General features: G+C 51.3%; 1 protein-coding gene across 2 annotated transcripts in view; it reads left to right on the forward strand.

Annotated features, from left to right (window-relative positions):
• Positions 1-20,362, forward strand: part of SIPA1L3 (signal induced proliferation associated 1 like 3) — a 127,419-nt gene that overhangs the window by 80,800 nt on the left and 26,257 nt on the right. For both annotated transcript variants that reach the window (XM_079119922.1, XM_079119923.1), the window contains exons 11-14: positions 163-300; positions 9,273-9,400; positions 15,383-15,501; positions 17,225-17,652. In XM_079119922.1, coding sequence (XP_078976048.1) covers positions 163-300; positions 9,273-9,400; positions 15,383-15,501; positions 17,225-17,652 — 813 coding nt within the window. The remainder of the gene's footprint in view (positions 1-162; positions 301-9,272; positions 9,401-15,382; positions 15,502-17,224; positions 17,653-20,362) is intronic.

Raw genomic sequence — 20,362 nt, forward strand, 5'->3', positions numbered from 1 at the left:
GGCTTCCCACTGCCTTTACTCAGCGCCCATCTCACCATTCGAGGATTGGACAGCAGCTAGGGTGCAGTAGAGCCTGAGGCAAAGGCCTGTCTCTCCATCCTCTTGAGGGTGGTAAGTACCCTTCCCATCTCGCCCTACCTTCTTTCTCCCCTCTCATTCCAGGCCTGTCAGCTTCCCAGAAACCCCTTACACAGCATCACCAGCAGGGGCCGACAGAGTCCCTCCCTACCGACAGCCTTCTGGGAGTTTCTCCACCCCCAGCTCAGCCACCTACGCAAGATACAAGCCATCCCCAGAAAGGTCAGAGTCTCTTCATGCTTTTCAAATTAAGGAATCTGATGAAAGCTGGGGAGCCTTCTTCTCTGGTACATGTGTCCTCTATAGTTCTACTTGTCATTTTATGGAGTTTCTGGATTCCTGAAGGTCTTCAGAGGTCCCACCAGGGGGTTATCTTTGTCTCACATTAAAAATTAGGGTTGGGCAAGTCTGGGCTTTCTTCACAGCAGGATTTTGGGCACCATTTTTTGACTCCTGCATTGCTTGAGCAAGACCACCCTCCATCCAGCATCGCCTTCCATCTAATTCTCTAGCCCCCACCCGCTTAAGACCATTGGGGTTACCTAATCCCTTCCCTTGGAGCCATCCTCAACCTGGGAGCCTGAAAGATCTCCCCAAACCCTCCATGACTCCCCAGTATGGTCCGCACATCCCATCTGCTAATCAAACCCTACAACTTGGCATTCAAGGCCCTGAAGGATCCAGCTCCAGCTGAATTTGTTCCCAGCCACCTTCACCTGCGGTGCCTTCCATTCATCCTCCTCAGGTCTGTGTCAGGGGCAACCCCACTAATTGCCTGTCCTCAGGCTGGGACTGTGGGCCTCCTCCTGGATGCCTCCCATCCTCCTGCCCTTGGTATGATCTGCTTGCTGAACCTACAGAGTCTCTGTCCCCACTCCCTTCTCCTTTCCCTGCTGCCCTGGCCTAGCCACCTCTGTGAACTCCCAGTCTTTGTGTCAATTCCTCTGGTTGACTCTGCACTCAGCGCCTGAGGGCTCTTTCTGTATCTGGGCATGGGTGTCCCCTGCCCATACCCTCCCACAACTTCCGGGTGCAGCCACAGGCCCCTCATTGTGATCCACCAAGGCCTGTGGTGCCTTGCAAGTCTTGTGCAGTGTCACACGCCAGCCCCACTGGCCACTTCCAGGTTCCTAGGCCCTAGGTGAGCTGTCTGCTCTTTAGAGCCCTCACTTGTGTTCTGTCCTCAGCCTGGAAGTCCTTCACATTTCCTGCCCCACACCACCCTGCTTCCAGCTTGAGCTTTGCTGCTCCTCCTAGAAAGCTTCCCCAAGCCTTCCCCAGCATGGAGGAGGCACTGCCTCTCTGCTCCTAAGCTCCCTGGGTGTTTACTAGATGTGGCCTTGAGCTCTCTGCCTGTTCTCTTAGCCAAGTAAGTATGTGTGTGCATGTGTGTGTGTACGCATGCACATGGCGGGGCAGCGCACTCAGGACCTAGGAGTGCACTGGTCCTCACGTTCCCACCACAAAGCACAGGGACTGACATGGTACTGATCCGTGGTATATACTTGATGAAAGGACAGTGTGGGTGGGTTTGTTTAAACAAAACCATCTGCTTTTAGTCCAGGATCAGTACACCAAACCAGAGGTTCTCAGTCTTCAGTCACCTAGATAAGAACTACTTAAGTACAGATGACTAGGCCTCACCCCAAGTGTCAGCCTTTCTGAGCTAGAAGGTCTACAGTGGAGCACGTTGTCCTGACTGTGCTAACTCAGGGAATGGGTGCTTCAGAGCTGCCATGCTGTGCCATCTTTGGATCCTGAGCCTCTGTTGTAAAACTGGGGCAACATACCCACTGTTTCATCTTTCATTGGCTTCACGCAGCTTTCATTCAGCATGGGCCCAAGTGCCTTCTGTGTGCCTGGGGCCAGGAGAAATGGTTGAGCTGCTCAGTGCCAGGGTCCTGTGGGCTTCCTGCTGACTGTGGTGGAGAGAGGGTCTTGCTAAGTGTTTCAACAGAGAAGGAGGAAGCACAGTCCAGGGCCTGAGGTCCAGGTGGGCTGCCAAGAGGAGGGGGCATCTGAGCAGAGCTTAGGGGGATTAGTAGAAGTTTGCCACACAGAGGAGGAAAAAGGTAATTCCAAATGGAACAGAGGCCACAAACATGAGTCAGAAGAATGACGTGAAATGCAGGAGGAACCAAGAAGAACCTGGTCCATATAGGATGCGGTCTGAAGGGACACTTGGGCCATGGCAAGGTGTCAGCCTGGACATGGCAGTTGATGTGAAGCCAATGACGTAGATGGCAGGGTTACTGAGGACCATTAGGATCATCCCCCCAAACTCTTGGTGTCCTCCTCTTTAGTATTTTTTCAACTCTTCATTTGGAAATAATTAATAGATTGACAGGAAGTTACAAAAATATGTATAGGAGGGTCCATCCCATGAACCCTTAACATACCTTCCCCATTATTAACAGCTTGCATAACTGTAATGCAGTATCAAAGCAGGAAATTAACATTCGTGTAGACTGCAGAGCTTACCCAAAAGCCACCAGTGATACGTGCACTCATGTGAGAGTGTGTGTGCACAGCTCGCTGCAGTTTTATCATGTCGTCTTATGCAGCCATGGCCACAAGAGTCTGTGCTACCCCTTTCTAGCCACCCCTACCCCTGACCCGGGCAACTCCTCATCTGTTCTATGTCTCTTTAACTATTGTTAATGAAAGTTATGTAAAAAGAATCATATATATTATGTATCTTTTTGAGATTGTCTTTTTCACTCTGTAATATCCTTAAGATTCATCCAAGTTGCGTGTCTCACAATGGCTTCCTTGTTATTGCCAAGTCGTATCCCATGGCATGGATGTACCACAGTTGAGCTGCTGGAAGACATTCGAGTGGTCTCTGGGTTTGGGCTGTTATTCATGCTATGAACATGTACGTTCAGGCATACAAGCTTCTATGTGAAAATAAATTTTCATTTTTCTGGGATAAGTGCCCAAGAGTACAATTGCTTGCCATCTGGTAAGTCCATTTTACATTCCCACCAGCAGTGGATGAATGATCCAGTTTCTCTGCATTCTCGCTACCATTTGGTGTTGTCACTATTTTTCATTTTAGCTATTCTGATGGGCATGTAGTGATATCTCCTTGTGATTTCAATTTGCATGTCACTAATGGCTTACGATGGTGAGCATCTTTTCATGTGCTGATTTGCCAATTGCATATTCTCCTCAGTGAAACGTCTGTGTATGTCTTTTGCCATTTTCTAATTGGAGTCAATGCTTTTCAGTGTTTGAGAGACTTTTATATGTTCTAGAAGTCCTTTGTCAGATACATGATTTACAAGTATTTTCTCCAGTTCTTCAGTTTTCCTTTTCACCTTCTTTATAGGGTCCTTTGCAGGACAAAACTAAAATTTTGGTGCAGCCAAATTATCATTCCTTTTTTTTTTTTTTTTCAATGAATCATCTTCTTGGTGTTGATTGAAAACGCTGCCTAGTCCTGGATTCTGAAGGTTTTCCCCTTTTGTTTCCACAGAAGTTTTAGGTTTGACATTGAGTCCTTAATCCTTTTTCATTTAGCTTTTGTCTAGACAAGAGGTTGAGCTTGAGGTACCTTTTTTGCCCATGGGTGTCTGATTTTCTCCAACACCATTTATTGGAAAGGTTGTCCCTCTTCTGCATTGATTTTGCTCCGCAAAACAAAAATTAGCCGGGTGCAGTGATGCTACACCTGTAATCTCAGAGGCTCGGGAGGCTGAGGCAGAAGGATCGAGTTCAAAGCCAACCTCAGCAACTTAGCAAGACCCTGTCTCAAAACATTAAAAAAAAAAAAAAAAAAAAGAGCTGGGGTGTGCCTTGGTATTTAAGCACCCCCGGTTTCAATTCCTGGTGCCCCCCAAAATTAGAATGGGGGTGTAATTAATTGGGCATATTTGGGTGGATCTGATTTCAGGTTTTCTAGTTTGTCCCATCAGATCTGAATGCATGATCTCAGTGAGTCCTCTGAGCAACTCCATGAGCTGGTTGTTTAATTATCCCCATTTTACAGAGGAGAACTGAGGTGCTCAGTGAAGTGAATTGATTTGACTGGGGTCACTATGCCAGGAAGCAGAGTCTGGACAGACCAGGCAGGCCTGTGACTGGTAGCTGATCCGGAGGGCTGACCCTGACCCCAGAAGCTATCTTGCCTGCCTCGGGACTCAGCTCCTCCTCCAACTCAAGGCTATATTTATAGTTCCCTCTGGAACCGCAGTCCATGGTGACCCTCACAGGGCTGTGATTTTGTATTTCAGGCTCTCTGGCATTAGTAAGTGAGAAAATATCCCTTTTTGTGTGAAATCCAGCTCCTCCTAACCCACCCCTCTCTTCTGACACTCCAGTCTGCCCTCTGCCCTTTGTCTCAGTATTTTCTGCCTCCATCAACAGCTTAGTTGGCAGATGTTCTAGTACACTCATTCCCTGAACCCCCAGAACTACCTTTCAGTCAGTCACCAGCCTGCAATAAAGGGCCCCAGAGTAGGTCAAAGCTCTTCTAGTAACTGTGGCCTTAGCTTCTTCCCTTCCCCTGTTGTACAGTTGTCTGTGATATTCTGAGCCCATGTGACCCAGTCACACATTCCAGCCCAGCCAGGGATGTTTGTCCCCAATGAGGACCCTCTGTTACATCCACAGGCCTGCAACTGCTGGGTTCATCAAGCTTTTAGGAGCACCAGTGCAGGCAGGCAGAGCCTGTCTCATGGCCTGTCTCAAATTTACTTGAGACAGGAGGACATGGTCATTAAGTGTTGAAAACCAGACCCAAGCCCTTGGCAACTGAGTGAGTGTGGGCAGGGCAGTTGGTCTCTGCCTGTCCATGTGCTCTGTCTTCCAGCAGTGTTGTGAGTGTTCAGGGAAGAAGACCATGGAGAGCACACAGAATTGCCTGGCACAAGGAAGTGCTCTGTAAGGCTTGCTACTGTTAGCGCAGAGTGAAGGGCCCCTGCTGGCAGCTGGAATAGCCTGGCAGTGCGGTTCCTGTTCCCAGAAGTTGGCCAACTGCATACGGGATGATCCCTGGGCATTTGCTCATCAGGTGCCCTAGACAGTCTCGCACCCCCGCCCCCCTTTCTCTTTTCCTCAGCCAGCTCCATAAAGAATGGTATTTGGTCAGGAAGCACTTGACCACAAGTGACTCAACCTAATTAAGAAGACATGAAGTGGGAGGTGCAGTGGCACATACCTGTGACCTAGCAACAGGAGGATCACAAGTTCAAGGCCAGGGTCAATGACTTAGTGAGACCCTCTCTCAAAATCAGAAGGACTAGGGATGTGACTCAGTGGTAGAGCGCTCTGGTTTCAGTTCCTCATACTGTTAAAAAGAAAAAGGCATGAGATGGATTTATCGTGCTCCACTCATAGCCCCAAGTAAAGCCAGTGCCCTGCAGGAGAGGGAAGAACTACTTTTTGTTTATAAGAATGTAGAAACTCCTAGGCGCAGTGGTGCACACCTATAATCCCAGTGACTCCAGGAGGCTAAGGCAGAAGGGTCATGAGTTCAAAGCCAGCCTCAGCAACTTAGCAAGGGCCTGTCTCAAATAAAAAATAAAAAGGACTATGGCTGTGGCTCAGTGGTTAAGTGCCCCTGGGTTCTATCCCCAGTACAAAAAAAAAAAAAAAACGAAGAAGAAGAAGGAATTAAAGTGTATCCACCTTTGAACCAACCCCTGGCAAGATCACATTGGACCCTGATGATTACCTTTTAAATTGTCAGGATTTATTCAAGTCATGTGACAATGGGAAGGTACCAGAGCAGAATCTGAGCTCTATCAACAGGGACAAAGAAGGTGGTGGTTGTTGGGGTGACTACTAAGAGTGGCGACGTCATCTGTCTACCCTTTTACCCAACCATCCTATAATGTGATGAGGGTAGTGGATTGAAAGAGGAGGCTGGAGCCCTCTGCTGTGGTGAAGCTGTGTCCGCACTCACACCTCCCTTGGTACTTTGCTGTGAAGGCTCTAGCCAGCAGCCTAGTAGCTTGGCCCTGCTAACCTTGGGCATCCCCACCTCAACCTCCCCAGAGTCAGCACTTCCAGCTTTTGCCTAGAGATGCCCAAAACTGTAGCAAGTAAGTTCCTCACAAAACCCCAGATCCTTCATCTCCAAAATGATTTCATCTTCCAAGAAAAGATAGAGTAATTCCTCTAAAATATCTCAGATGAGATGGAAGACAGCCATTCCATCTCCTTTTCTTCCAGGGATGTTTGCCCAGAACCATGTGTGCATGGGGAGATGGGGGGATGCCCTGATTCTTAGTCAGTTTGATGGTGATAGAAATGGCCCCAAGTGGGACATTCAGTGTTCCAATGAATGGTCAACATAGGTTAGTTGGTTTGCATGGGGATAACAGAAGGTCTTATTAACAAGAGAATGGCATTGGATACAGTACAGATTGTCTTGCTTGGGGACAGTAGCTGAGAGGTGAAGCTTGGCATTATGGCCAGCCGAGATGATCTGTCAAGATTTAGTTTAGTTGCATAATATGGAAAGCAGCGATTCAGTGGAGGGTTTCTTTCTTTCTCCCATGTTATCAGGGACCTGGATCCTCCTTGATGCATCACTGTCCTTAGCCTGTTGCCTCCTGGCCCACGGTGCTCAAGCTGTGGCCTTCAAGGCATGATGAGGCAGAGGCACCCAGAACACACCTCTGAAGGGTTACCTGGCTGGAAGCTACATCAGCTTCTTCACTTTTAACCCATTGGCCAGTACTGCAAGGGAGCCTGGGAAATGTAGTCTGATGGCCAATCACTTCACTGTCCAAATAGTTGGGCTTCTCTTACTAAGAAAAACGGCACAGAGAGCAGATACTGGGGAGGCAGCTCAACCTGGGCCACTCACACTTTCCCCTCTCTTCTGGCTCGTGCCAGCCTCTACCGATGTTTTCCTTTGGTACTCAGAATTTGATACTGATTTTTTTGGGAAAACAATAAATGTGTCGACACTTCTGTCACTAGCTGCAGTGGAGACACACTTACTAGACAGTAGCCAAGTGTGAAGGCAGCCAGAAGTAAAAGTTGCCTTCAAGCCAGAGTTGCCTTCGTAAAATTCCTTGAATTGCCAAAACCAGGCCCTTACACATTCATGAAGAAAAGTAAAAATGAGGTTTGTGTTTTGACTCTTTCTTTCAGGAGGTTTTAGAGGTCAAAATCTAGTTGTGGGGAGGGAGGTCACTATGTTTTTTCTTGGCAGGACAGTGGAGTTTCCAAAAATTCCAATGCCCCTCTGAAGCAGCCCTCTGCTGTCCTAGAGGAGTTAAACCTAGCAGTTAGAGTATGGTAGAGACACCGGGGCTTTGAGCGGGCAGGTGATCCTGGAAAAGTCACTTAACTCCTCTGTTGGATGTTGAGGGTCCCAGTTTATCACCTCTCCTCCCTGCCACATCCTCCCATGTTGAAGATAGATGCAAAGAGCCAGATGGGGGATCACACCATCAGTGTTATTAGTGGAGATTTAGTGACACACAGCCACCCTGAGGGTCCCGGGCTGGCTCACACACCGTAGAAACAGGATCTCCATAGCAAAGGAAGCTCAGAGGCAGGGCAGGCTGCAGAGAGTTCATCCTGCATCACCACAGTATGAGCGAGGGCCAGTCCCTCCCCTCGTCTCTCCCACCTCAGTGTTGGCCTCTTCCCTAGGCTGCCAGTGAGAAGACAACAGCTGTCTGTGGTGTTATGTCTGGACCCAGCAACATCTGGAGGAAACAAGAGGCCATCATTTCTTGTCATCTCTCATGGGAGCAAGGAAACTTTTCCCAGAAGTCCTCCAGGGGACTTTCTCAAATACAATCAGGTTATGCTGGGTAACAGACACCTGAAGAGCTCCATGACTTACATTAACAACAGCTGAGGTCATAGCTCCGTGGTAGAGTATGTGCTTAAAGGTCTATTTCTCACCGACTCTGCAGTTCCACTGCTGATGGACAGGGGAGCAGCCATCAGCCCCAGTCACTTCCTGATGGCCCATCAATGAGAACTAGTCTCATGACACATCCAGCCAATCTCAAGGGCTCAGAAAGTGCAGTCCTGCCCTGTGTTTGCAAGTGGAAAGCCAGGAATATTTAGTGGAAGTCTTAAAAATTCACAAAACCAGCTGGGTGCAAGTGGCACACACCTGTAACCTAGCACCTCAGGAGGCCAAGGCAGAAGGATCTAAAGTTCAAAGCCAGTTTCAACAACCTAGTAAGGCCCTAAGCAACTTAACGAGACCCAGTACCAAAAAAAAAAAAAAAAAAAAACCACCTCAAAACCCTCACATCTCCTTGGTGGAAGTTGTATCCTACACCTGTCCTTGAACCAACCCCAGACAGAGAAGAGTTTCTACTACAACTGGCTCTGAGCAGGTAGATCAGACATTGAGGGGAATCCACAAAATTGACCCCATGGCGTGGAAAATGCCACTGACCCTGAGGACACAGGGAGAACTGTCTGCTGCCACCTTCCTTAAGGCCTCGCCTTGCCTGTGGTGTGCGGAGCCAGCACCCAGGAGGAGCTCTGTTGAAGTGGCAGCTTTGTTATTTCATCTACTCCAAGACCTTGGGACTAGGTCAATGCCACCTCAGTTTTTTCAAATGGAAAAATAACCACTCAAACCCAGAAGCGCTTGTGCTCGTGCTCGCGCTTGCCTGATCAGGGTCGTGTGGTAGTGAGGCATGGACCTGGGGTTTGGGCCTCCTTGTGAAGCAGGAGCCCACGATCCCCCCCTGCAGTGCCTTCCTCCAGCACAAAGGGACACAGAGTTCTAGCCTGTGGGCAGATTGCCACACATTTCATATCAGCCCTCGGCTAGGTACTGTGAGGAAGGGCCTGCTGTGATTGCCTCTTGACAGCTGGGGAGACCCAGGTTCAGGGCTAGAAGGTGTAAAACCCATCCTACCCCTCAGGGCCTCCCACACCCACAACGGCTCCCCAGCCCAGTCCTTCCCCTTGGAGGGGAAGGGAGCCTGAGGCAGGCCTGAGTGGTAGGCGCCCGGGAAGCACAGCCAGAACGCAGCGTGGGAGCAGGGCACCACGCATGGTGCCCTGCACTCCCTGTGCTGCCACCTCCCTGGCAGGGTTTCCAGGCACACCTCTTCCTGAGCCTGCAGCCTGACCAGTAGCTTCTCACCCAGGTCACAACAGAGCCTCTGTGTGAGTAGAACACACTGGTGAGCCAGGCTCAGGACAGTAACCTTCTGCCCTTCACCCTGTGCTTTTGTCCCCGTGCTCCCCTGCAGGTATGCGGCCGCCCCACACCCATTGCTGTCTTTCGATCCCCACTTCAGCCATGACGGGATGTCCAGCGGCGACTCCTCCTCAGGCGGCCTGACCAGCCAGGAGAGCACCATGGAGCGCCAGAAGCCAGGTAGGCCCTCCCAGGCCAGCTATACCTGGCCCACCTCATCCCGCGGGCCCTCTCACTTATATTTCAACAGCCGACAGCCCTGTTCGTGTCAGCGATGAATGAAACACACACTAAAAGCTGTAAAAACTGTAGGAGAGATGGAGGGATCACCAGGAGAGCAGCAGAACTGTGAGCAAGATCCTTATGCAGCCAGATGGGACCTTAGCAGACGGTATCGCAAGAGCAGGAGTAGGGGCATGTGACGTGGGCATGACGGCAGCCCTGAAGGATAGCTGAAGGGGATCAAAAGTGGTGTTCCAAGGGGAGCAGAGCCCGTTGCATCCTGTGGCTCTTCTTTATGAAATCTTGCCATGCTGCTTTTCAGCTTTGATGGACCTGCAGCAGCATGTGCTGAGAAAAGAACCCAAGTCACAAGTGTACAGTTGATGACACAAGACAAAATGAACACACCCAGGGCAAAAAGCAACACAGCCAGCCTCCCAAAGCCCCCCACACCCTTCTGGGTCAGCACCCACAAAGGCTTGCTCTCCCAGCCTAACTTCATTTTGCCTGGTCTTGGATTTTGTAGACTATACAGTCCCTGTGTATATATTTGTGCATATGTGTCTGGCTTCTGTCACTCAATGTCATGTTTGTGAGAGCCACAAGACTGTGTAGCAGTACAACTTCTGAATAGGATTCCATTGTCTGAATGAACCACAATTTATTGCTCCATTCTTGTGTTGATGGACATTTGGGTTATTTCTAGTTTGCAGCTGCTTAGAGGAGTGCACCTGGCTTTTGATGAATGGATGCTCATTTTTCTGAAGGAAAATGCTCATTTTTCTGCTGGGACATATGTAAGAAACTGCTCACCAGGCACAGTGGCACACACCTATAATCCCAGCAACTTGGGAGGCTGAGGCAGAAGGATCACGATTTTGAGGCCAGCTTCAGCAATTTGGGGAGGCCCTAAGCAACCTAGTGAGACACTATCTCAAAATAAGAAATAAAAAGGGCTGGGGAGAGGGCTCAGTGGTAAAGTACCCCTGGGTTCAACCCCCAGTACATACATAAGTATTTTAGCTAAGTTTTTAAGATTGTTTTTGGTTGTTTTTTGTTTTGTTTTGTTCTGTTTTCATCTCAGCCGCTTTAGTGGGTGTGTAGTGCTATCCCATTCTGCCTTGTTTTTAGACAGGGTCTTTTTGCTACGTTACCCAATCTGGCCTTGAATTTGTAATCCTCCTGCCTCAGCCTCCTGAATAACTGGAATTAAGAGGAGTGTGCCACCATGCCCCTCTCACAGTGTGGTTGTAATTTGCATTTTTCTGATGACTGGTGAGATTGAGCATCTTCTCAAATGCTTATTCTCTCATGGTAATAAGTTATGTACTTACACGCCTTAGTTGAATGTTTCAGACATATCTCATGTAACAAACTTGTAGTCCCTTTGAAGTCTGAGGACCTCCAGATGAATGGATGAGATGGATTCAAAAGGAAGAAAACAAATGAAAGGAAAAATGAAGTGCTGGAGAGCATTGACCTCAAGAGTGGGCAGAGGTACAGCTGCTGTCCTCCCAGAGGCTATTTGGGGATTTCCAGGCAGCCGTGGGGATGACGGCCCCTCCCAGGCCTCAGGCACTGTGGGTATAGCAGGTTGCAGGCCCAAGGATGAGGGTCCTGGAACACTACTCACCCCAGGCCAGGGTTCTCTCTTTTTTTTTTTTTTTTTTTTTTTTTAAAGGAGGGATTTTTAAAAAATATTTTTTTAGTTGTCAGTGGGTCTTTTATTTTATTTATTTATATGTGGTGCTGAGGATGGAACCCAGGGCCTCACTCATGCCAGGCAAGCGCTCCACCACTGAGCCAGGACCTCTGCCCCCAGGGTCAATGGTTCAACCTCAGACAAGCAGACCCACCTGTCCCCAGTGTTCCTCTGCTGCCCTGGGGCCTGCAGAGGCCATGTGTCCTCCTCAGCAGCAGATCCTGCCTGCAGGTCTAGGATCTTGGCCCTACAACAAGCAGATCTGGATCTTTTTTTCTTTATCCTCACTCAGTTCAGAAAAAGAAGTGTTGCTTGGCTGTTTCTTTACACCCGATTGTAAGATGGGAGGAAATGTTTCCAGCATTCATGGGCCCCGACAGGTGTTAGAGAACTCACTGCTGTTCTGCCCCTTCCTCTATTCTGTCCCCTAGAACTTGATTCCCTTCTCGCTTCCTTGGGACTTTGTTTTAAGTTGACTTTAACACCTTCCCTACTGCTGCTTTACACACAGGCGTGTGCGCGCGCATACACACACACTCTCACACGCGTGCACATCAGGGGAATCTGTGTGTCATGAGGAAGTCTGGAATGTATTCTAGAGCCAAAGAAAGGATAGTTCAGTGGGGTGGCAAGGGATGGCGAGGACCAGGCGCTGTGGCAGACGGGCTCCCCCAGCCTTGATGGAGTGAGGGGCCATAACACCAGCAACCAGGCTTTGTGTGGTTATCATGTGCCAGCAGTGTCCTGGGCACTCCACATATCTTCCCAGTGAGTCACCGCAGGCACACAGTGGGCATGTGACTGCCCTGGGTGGAGCTGAGGGTGGTTGCCCCTGCTGCTGGTGAGTGGCACAATTGGAATTTGAACCAAGGTCTTTTGGGTTCCAGGCCCCCTCAGACACCCAGTTCCCACGGTATGGATGTGCCCTTGTCTTCCACACCTCAGAACACCCAGGTTGGGAAGGCATCCCTGTGCATATCAGCCGCCCCAGATTCATGCCTGGCCAAGGTTTCAGAATGACTCCCACACTGCTATCTGCCCAGCGTGTGAAAGACGGGGCAGGAGGGCCAGAGAGCCAGTCCAGAGGCCAAGCAAAGGGCCTAGGCCCAGGTTCAGGGCCTGCTGAGGGCAGAGGCAGGAGCCAGAGGACACTGGACTGCCAGGACAGGAAGGACCCTGGCCCTCCACCCATCTGTTTCACCCACCTGGACGTTGGGAGCAGCAGGAGCCAGGAGGGCATATTCCCTGCCTTCTTGGGACTAACAGTCTGGTGGGAGAGGTGGACAACACACAGGGGACAGTGATGACAGAATAATGCCAGTAGAAACTAACAGCGCCCAGAGGGTGGATGGGTTTAGGGGAATCTCTGAGCAAATCACAGTTCAGTGGAGGCTGGAAGAATGTACAGACGTCACCTGGGATGAGAACATTCTAGGGAAAGGGGACAGCTAGTCCAAAACCTGAGGTGGCAGTGAAGCTGTGTGTGAGAGAAGCAGTGAGAGGTCTCTGTGCCCAGAGGAGTGGTGGAGTCCAGGAGGCTACAGGTCTTATGGGGCCTGGCTCCTCACTCCATGGTGGGCAGGAGCCACAGATTCAGTTTTCTGAGCAGAGGAGAGACGGGACCTCACTCTGTTCACAGGGACCCAGTGTCCCTCCTCTGGCTGTAGCTTACGGCCAGGTATGAGACATGGCGGGGACAGAGGCAGGGAGAGGTGGGAGAGTCTGGGTGTGGTCTTTTGGAGGCAGAGTTGACTGGCTTTCCTGAGGCCTGGATGCAGGCATGAGAGAGGAGTCAAGGATGATGCAGGGGTTTGAGCCTTAGCAGCTGAAAGAATGGAGCAGCCATTCGCGAGCAGGAGAGACTGAGGGATGGAGGTGCGGGAAGGTAAGGGACCTGCCTTTGGCCGTGGAGGTTCTCAGCAGATGCTCAGCTGTGAGGCCGCCTGCACCTGCTGTCCCAGAGGAGGTCCAGGCAGAGAGCGCGGGAGTCGTCACCCAGGAGCAGTGTGCCTCGGGCTGGTGTAACAGCCTCGGACCTGGCTCTGTAGACAGGTGGTTCCCCTCATGGGAACCAGGGTGGCCAGACGTATCCTGGGCATGTGGGATACCCGAAAAGACAAACTGCAGACAGGAAAAGTAGGCTGACAGAGAAGCTAGCCCCCTTTCTTTCTCAGATCCATGATCCTAAGCAAAAGCCACACAGGCAGTGGCACCTTCAGCTGGGCCCAGGCGCAGCCAGCCAGCCTGCTCTGCAGGGCCGAGTGTCCTGCTCGGTGCCCAGGCCCTCCTTCCTCCACAAGAGAGTGGCCTGGAGTCCCAGTGCTGCGTCGCGGGCAGTGGAGGTGTGGTGGTGAGCTTAGGCCTGTAGGCGTGGCAGCAAGTTTTTGAGTAGATCATGTGACTCACCCCTCTTAGCCTCCGTCACATCCTAAGGGTCCCTCCTTCCAGGGCAGTGCCGGGGCCCAGAGAGATCATGCCTGGAGCCCTCAGCACAGGGTAGCCCATCGTCAGGAGGATGAGGACTCCTGCTTCTCAAGCCCTTACCTCTCACTGCCAGTGTTGTCACTGGGGGGAGTCCCAGGAGTGCCAGGCTTGAGAGCACAGGCTGCAACATCAGACTGACCTCAGCTCCCCTTGTGGACTGTCCCTTTGATTGTCACCTGGGATCAATTGCTTGACCTGAGTCTTGGTGTTCTACTGGAGAGTGTATTAATAGTCACCTCACCGTAGTGTTAGGACACTGAACAAGGTAAAGCATGCACAGCACCTGGAATCCAATCCTGCCTGACATAGAACACTGCTTAACAATATAATCACGATTACCTTGAACACATTAGCAACTAAGCGTGGGCTTCAGGGTTAGCCCCCCGGGGTTCAGATCTTGGTTCGTGCATGCAGTTTTGCTAGATGTTAACTACATGCCCTTCATTGGTGCTGGTCAGGTTTTTTAAGTCCCAGGTTTTCAATTCTGTACAGTACAATGGGACACAGTGGATTCGAAGGCAGATAGATGCTCAGCTCTGGCGCGCTGGTTAGCCTTGGGAGCTGGACGTGTGCACCACCACGCCTCACAGCTTTAACCCTGCTTCACCTCCCAGCCAGCAGTCCACTTGGGGAACTCTGTCCCAAACACAGTGTTATACTTGCTCCAAGTTGCAAGTGGAGGAAAGGCCACTGCAACAGTAAAATTAAGAAAAACTAAATACCCATCGGTAGACACTGGTTAATAATTGATAAGGACTCACTCAATGGATACTGTGCAGCTATTAAAATGCAACAGCTTCATGTTTAGTTGCATTAGATGTAATGTGAAGCCATGAAGTGAAAACCAAGTGTAAAGACGTTATAAGTGAAAATCAAGTTTTAGGACACTTTATTATGATTGCATGTTTGTTTGTTTGTTTTAAAACCTGTACATTTCACCAACAAGGGATCACTATCTTACGCTTGTGAAAAACTACTAATAAGGTAAAAGACAATATCAGAGAAGAATGAGGCAAGTGCAGGGCACAGTGGCGCACACCTGTGATCCCAGCCACTCGGGCTGAGGCAGGAGGATCACGAGTTCCAGGCCAGCCTGGGCAGTTTAGCAATTTCCATGTATTAAAATAAAATTTAAAGAAGGCTGGGGAAGGTCAGGCACTTGATTACTGTGCACGAGGCCCTGAGCTCAACCCCCAGCAGCACCACTTTAAAAGAAAAATAGGGAAAGGGGCCAAAAATAGAGAAAGTGGCATACACCTCTCATCCTCTAATCCTAGCTGCTTGGGAGGCTGAGTCAGGAGGATCTCAAGTTTGAGGCCAGTGTCAACAACTGAGCAAGACCCTTTCTCAGATAAAATAAAAAGGACTGGGGGTGGGACTCAGTGTAAAGGACCTCTGGGTTCAATCCCCAGTACAACACAAAAGATAGACAAATGGATGGATAGATGAATGGATAGATAGTGAAAGGAGATGAACAAGTAACTTACAAAAGAGAAAATCAATAGCCAGTAAGTATAGAAACGTGCTTGGCCTTACTTGGGGATGATGGTGGATGTTCATTGTTTGGCTGTGCTGAGCCCAACCCTCATGTAAGCTCTTAGAATGCTAAGTATTCCCTGCTGTGGAGTGATGCCTGTACCCCGGGGTGTAAATTGATGTGCCGTGGGCAGGTGAGCTGGCAGCGAGGTGGACCATCCAGCCATATTCAGGGCCATGCCCCTCCTAACCACTGTGTTTCTCCTGTTTTTTCACAGAACCTTTGTGGCATGTGCCAGCCCAGGCCCGGCTGTCGGCCATGGCTGGAAGCAGCGGGAGCAAGCACACCTGCAGGCAGGACGCAGCAGGCAAAGACTCTCCCAACAGGCATTCCAAAGTGAGTCTGGCCCTGCCGCGCCCGCCTGCCCTGGCTGCCAGGCTGCTGGGGGCTGGGCGGCTGCCAGGCTGCTGGGGGCTGGGCAGCTGCCGTGGGCCTGGCTGGTGTCCTCCACCTTCACCGCCCTCCCCGAGCACAGGGCCAAATACTTGGTCTTGAGTGAGAACTGGTGAGGTTCACCTCCTGGCTCCAGCCCTCACCAGCAGGTCATCTCGCGCCCCAGTGTCCTCAGCATTGCACTGTCCTATGCCGCAGCCCCAGAGTCTCAGTGACCCTGTGCAACAGAATTCAGCTCCCCTCCTTAACAGTGCAGTGCATGGATTCAGGGAGCAGCTTCCAAGGGTGAGAGGACCCAGGCTCCTTCTCTCTTGGGGCTTTTTTCTCACCCCACCTCCCAAGCACTTCTGTACCCTCTGCTGGGTCCCTGCCTTGTTGCAGTGGTGGGGTAGGAAGGGACTGGGCTCATAGGGCAGGTTTTTTAGGCCAGGCCTGGAAATGGCATGAATTACCCACAGTTCAGTGCGTTGGCCAGGACTCGGTCGCCGCAGGGGAGGCTAGGAAATGCAGTCCTGAGGTCAGGAGACCGGCTGTGGATGAGCTCCTGGCAGTCTCTTTGCCTCTGTTAATTCAGTAGGTATTGGACACACCTCCTGAGCATTCAGACCACAGTGATGAAGAGGACAACTGAGCTCCTGTCAGGAAGTTACATCCCAGGGCAGGCAGTAAGCAGATAAACAGAAACATTTTATACCACTAAGGGTGGAGCCTTACTTTGGAAAAAAAGCAAAGTCCTGTTAAGGAAAAGTGACAAACCTGCTTTAGGATAATAGGGTCAGCAATGCCCTTTGAGGTCACCTTTAAGCCAGAACCTTGAAAAAGGTCAGGGGTCATCCATGAAAATAGCTGAGGGAAGAGCAATGCAAGTGAGTGCAAAGGCCCTGAGGTAGGGCTGTGCCTGGCGTGTTCAAAGAACCACAAGGAGAACAACATGGGTAAAGCAGAGTGATGAGGAGGGTCTAGGAGAGGCCAAGTTAGAGGCCAGAACACCGTCCAGACCTTGAAGACCTATGGTCTATAGTGAGGACCCTAGCTTACCCACAGAGTGAGATGGGGCCCCAACATCGTTCTGAACGAGGAAGAAACACCATCTAAACATGGTTGTTCACAGCTTCCCTCTGGCTGCATGTGGGGAACACAGGTGAGGAGGGGTCCCGCAGTGACTATGACAGTGGCCCAGCAGGAGGCAGTGGCCCAGCAGGAGGCAGTGGTGAACAAGACCAGGGGAGCCAGAGAAAGCGCAGGTAGCAGACCCCGAGTGTGTCTGGAAAATGCAGCAGCAGTTTGCTGTGGGACTGGGCCAGAGTGTGGGAGCACAGGGTGTGTCCCGGCCCTTGGGTGGGACCATGGAAAGGAAAGGGCGGAGGAGCCTTACTGGGCAGGGAGGAGGCCTGGAACTCAGTTTTAGATGAGCTGAGATGCAGTGGCTTGTTATTCACAGTGTCCTCTGTTCCCGAGCAGCCCCACCAGGCAGGGTTATTTAGCCACCCACCCTCTTACAGATGTGGAAACTGAGTTCCAAATCACATGCCCAACATAGCTCATCCAGCTCGTGGGGAGCCAGGATTTGAAGCTGTTGGTTTCAGGGTTCACACCTGAGTGGAGGAGGGTGGGGCAGTGGCCTTCCCCCCCGAGGCTGGGATGACACACCTCCCTCACCTTCCAGGGCGAACCTCAGTACTCCAGCCATTCCAGCAGCAATACCCTCTCCAGCAACGCATCCAGCAGCCACAGCGACGACCGCTGGTTCGACCCTCTGGACCCCCTGGAGCCAGAGCAAGACCCCCTCTCCAAGGGCGGCTCCAGCGACAGCGGCATTGACACCACCCTCTACACCTCCAGCCCCAGCTGCATGTCCCTGGCCAAGGTGCCACGGCCCCCCAAGCCACACAAGCCCCCAGGAAGTATGGGCCTTTGTGGTGGGGGTCGAGAGGCTGCCGGGAGGCCCCACCACACAGACAGACGGCGGGAGGTCTCACCCGCCCCCGCAGTTGCTGGCCAGAGCAAGGGCTGCCGACCCAAGCTGCACTCCTCCGGCTCCAGCACTCCCACAGGCCTGGCCGGGGGCAGCCGAGACCTGCCAAGGCAGCCCAGGTAAGGCCCCACCCCAGCCGGGACCAGCAGGGGGTCCTGGCTGCCCGTCACTTCCTGGCGGTGGGGACCCTCTCCAGAAACATGCTCAGATACTTGTGCTTACACACCAGTTTGCTTTCAGAGTCGGCGACTGGTGGCCCACCCCTGCTGCCCTTCCATCAGCCTTCGAGCACCCCAGCTAGAGGGAGAGAAACCCCTGGCCATCTCTCTGTCTTCATCCATCTCTGGTCCTCTGACCCTCTGTCTCTTTTTCTTTTCTCCTACTGAAATCAGTGGTTTTTATGCTTTCTGGGAGTCGTAGACTGTGTCAGGAGGGCATTTGGCTGTGCCTTAAACAGCAGTTTAATAGCCCCCTGACCCAAAGTCCAGAGAGAGCAGAGCCAGGCCATGCAGGAGCTCAGGGAGCCTCAGGACTGGCACTTTGTGACTTCCTGCTCCACCAACATTACCAAGCTGGCTCGAGTCTCAAGATGGCTGTGGTGCCGAGTGGTGGCAAGGTGGGGACAGAGAACAGAGGGAAGGGTTGTTGCACCTGTGTGGCTCCCCCTTGTAATGGAGACAGCAGGCACTTTCCCAGAACCCATTGTAGCGGGGGCTGTCTTGGGGCCGTCCAACTGCAGGGGAGTCGGGTGGCACGCCTTGAGAGGCGCTGGGTGCGAAAACCCCAGCAGCCGGGAGCCTGGGCCATGTGCACCTTGAGGTCCTGCTAGAAGCAGTGAGCTGCCTCCCAGAGAATGGAGAGTAAGGAGGTTGGTCTGCTGAGTCACGGCCCAGTCTCATACAGGGATCCCACCAGGACGATGGCCCCCAGGCAAAGATGGCTGCTCAGTCCCCAGTGCTGGCCCCTCAGGCACAGCCTCACTTCCTTCCGTGACCACCAGAGCAGGAGCCAGGCTTGCCTGGAGCTGAGGGCCTTCTTGACACGGGGGCTTCCTAACACCTCACCAGTCCCCAGACCCACAGTACGGTGGCATCCATGTTTCTGCGTAGAAATGCCTGTTTCTTTGGCAGATTTGTTAACCACTGAGTTAAGAGTAGCTGTGGTGACAGTGCTAGCTCTGGGCGCCATGATCCCTGGAGCTCCTCAGTCAGAGAGCCCTGGAGAAGGCTAAGGAGGAGAGGGGGTTCAGTCACGTTCCTATGTAAGTAGGAAATCCACTGGAGACTACTTTGGACAGCTCCTTCACTCATTTACATACTCACTTCATTCATAAATATTTTGGGGGACCTGACCTGGGTGTGGTGGCACATGCCTGTAATCACAGTGGCTCGAGAGGCTGGGGCAGGAGGATCGCAAGTTCAAAGCCAGCCTCAGAAACTTAGCAAGGCCCTGAGCAACTCAGTGAGATCCTATCTCTAAAAAAAAAAAAAAAAAAAAAAAAAAAAAAAAGGGTTGAGGATGTAGTTCAGTGGTTAAGCGCCCCTGGGTATAATCCCAGCACCAAGAAAATAAAGTAAAAATATTTCTTGGGGAGCTGTCCTGTCCCAGACCTTTGCTGGGAGCTGAGAAGAAATAATCAGCAGATTCAAATGCGGCCCAGCCCTGGCTGCAGGTAACAGTCTGCTCATCACTGAGACAGAGGTAGAAGTGTGCCCACCAAGAGGGACCAGGAGCATCTACGACAGGGTGTCTCCAGCCTCAGTTGTGGTCGCTCTTCCGGCACAGGCCCATGTTAGTGAACCTGGATGATCGTGGGGTTAAAATCGGTGATATATAAAGGCTGCAGTGCCTCGAGTGGGTGGGGGCTAAGGCAGGGGGCTGGGTACAAAGTCACCCTGTGTCTGAGGGTTTGCTGAGCCCAGAAGTGGAGGGGAGCCTGCTACAAAAGAGGGCCCTGCGGTCGGGGAGCTGTAATTTGCATATAGACAATTGATGCTAATTGCAAATCATTCTTATCTACTCATTAAAGCTGCTTCCTGAAGTTTTCTCCTAGGCAACCAGGCTTTAGTGTGGAACTGCATTTCCCAAAATGGGGTACTGGAGGTGATTTGGGCGGTACTGGGAGGGAGATGTTTTATCTAAATGGATGTATGTTTGTTTTAATGAGTATTAGGAAAAAGCCTTTCAGACCCATCCCCTGATTTCACAGATACTGACTTGGACAAGGGGAATCAAGTGGGTTGATTTAAAGAAATATTTGTGATGGAGAAGGCAGGTTCAAACCCTGCCTCTGCTGGGCTTTAGCTGTGTGACCTTGGGGAAGTGACTGGACCTCTCTGGGTCTGTTCCCACATCTGTGAAATCGGGATTAAATTATGTACCTCCCTTATAGGAATGAGGATTCAGTGGGTCCTCATAGCAATACCTGGTAACTGTCCTCACGCCTGACTGTCATTAGAATCAGGGAGGGGGTGGGATACTGGGCACAGTGGCACACATCTGTAATCCCAGCTACTTGGGAGACTAAGGCAGAAGGATCACAAGTTGGGTAACTCAGAGACCCTAAAAAATAGTAACTTATGCTCGAGGACAGCATCAAAGAAACCCAGTAGATCTGAGAGTGGATATGGTATGGGTCAGAGCTGGCTCTGATCTAGCCTGGGGAGCAGAGGGAATGTCCCTGAGGAGGGGTCACTTATGCCAGGGAGAGGGATGGGAGGAGGGAACAGGTTCTGAAGGAGGGTGAGGTTTCAGAGGTGCTGGTCAGGTATCTTTTTTTTTCTTTAGTTATTTGTTTGTTTTTTACGGGGTGCTTAGGATCAAACCCAG

Source organism: Sciurus vulgaris (assembly GCF_902686455.1).
Source record: "Sciurus vulgaris genome assembly, chromosome: 17".
Lineage (NCBI taxonomy): Eukaryota > Metazoa > Chordata > Mammalia > Rodentia > Sciuridae > Sciurus > Sciurus vulgaris.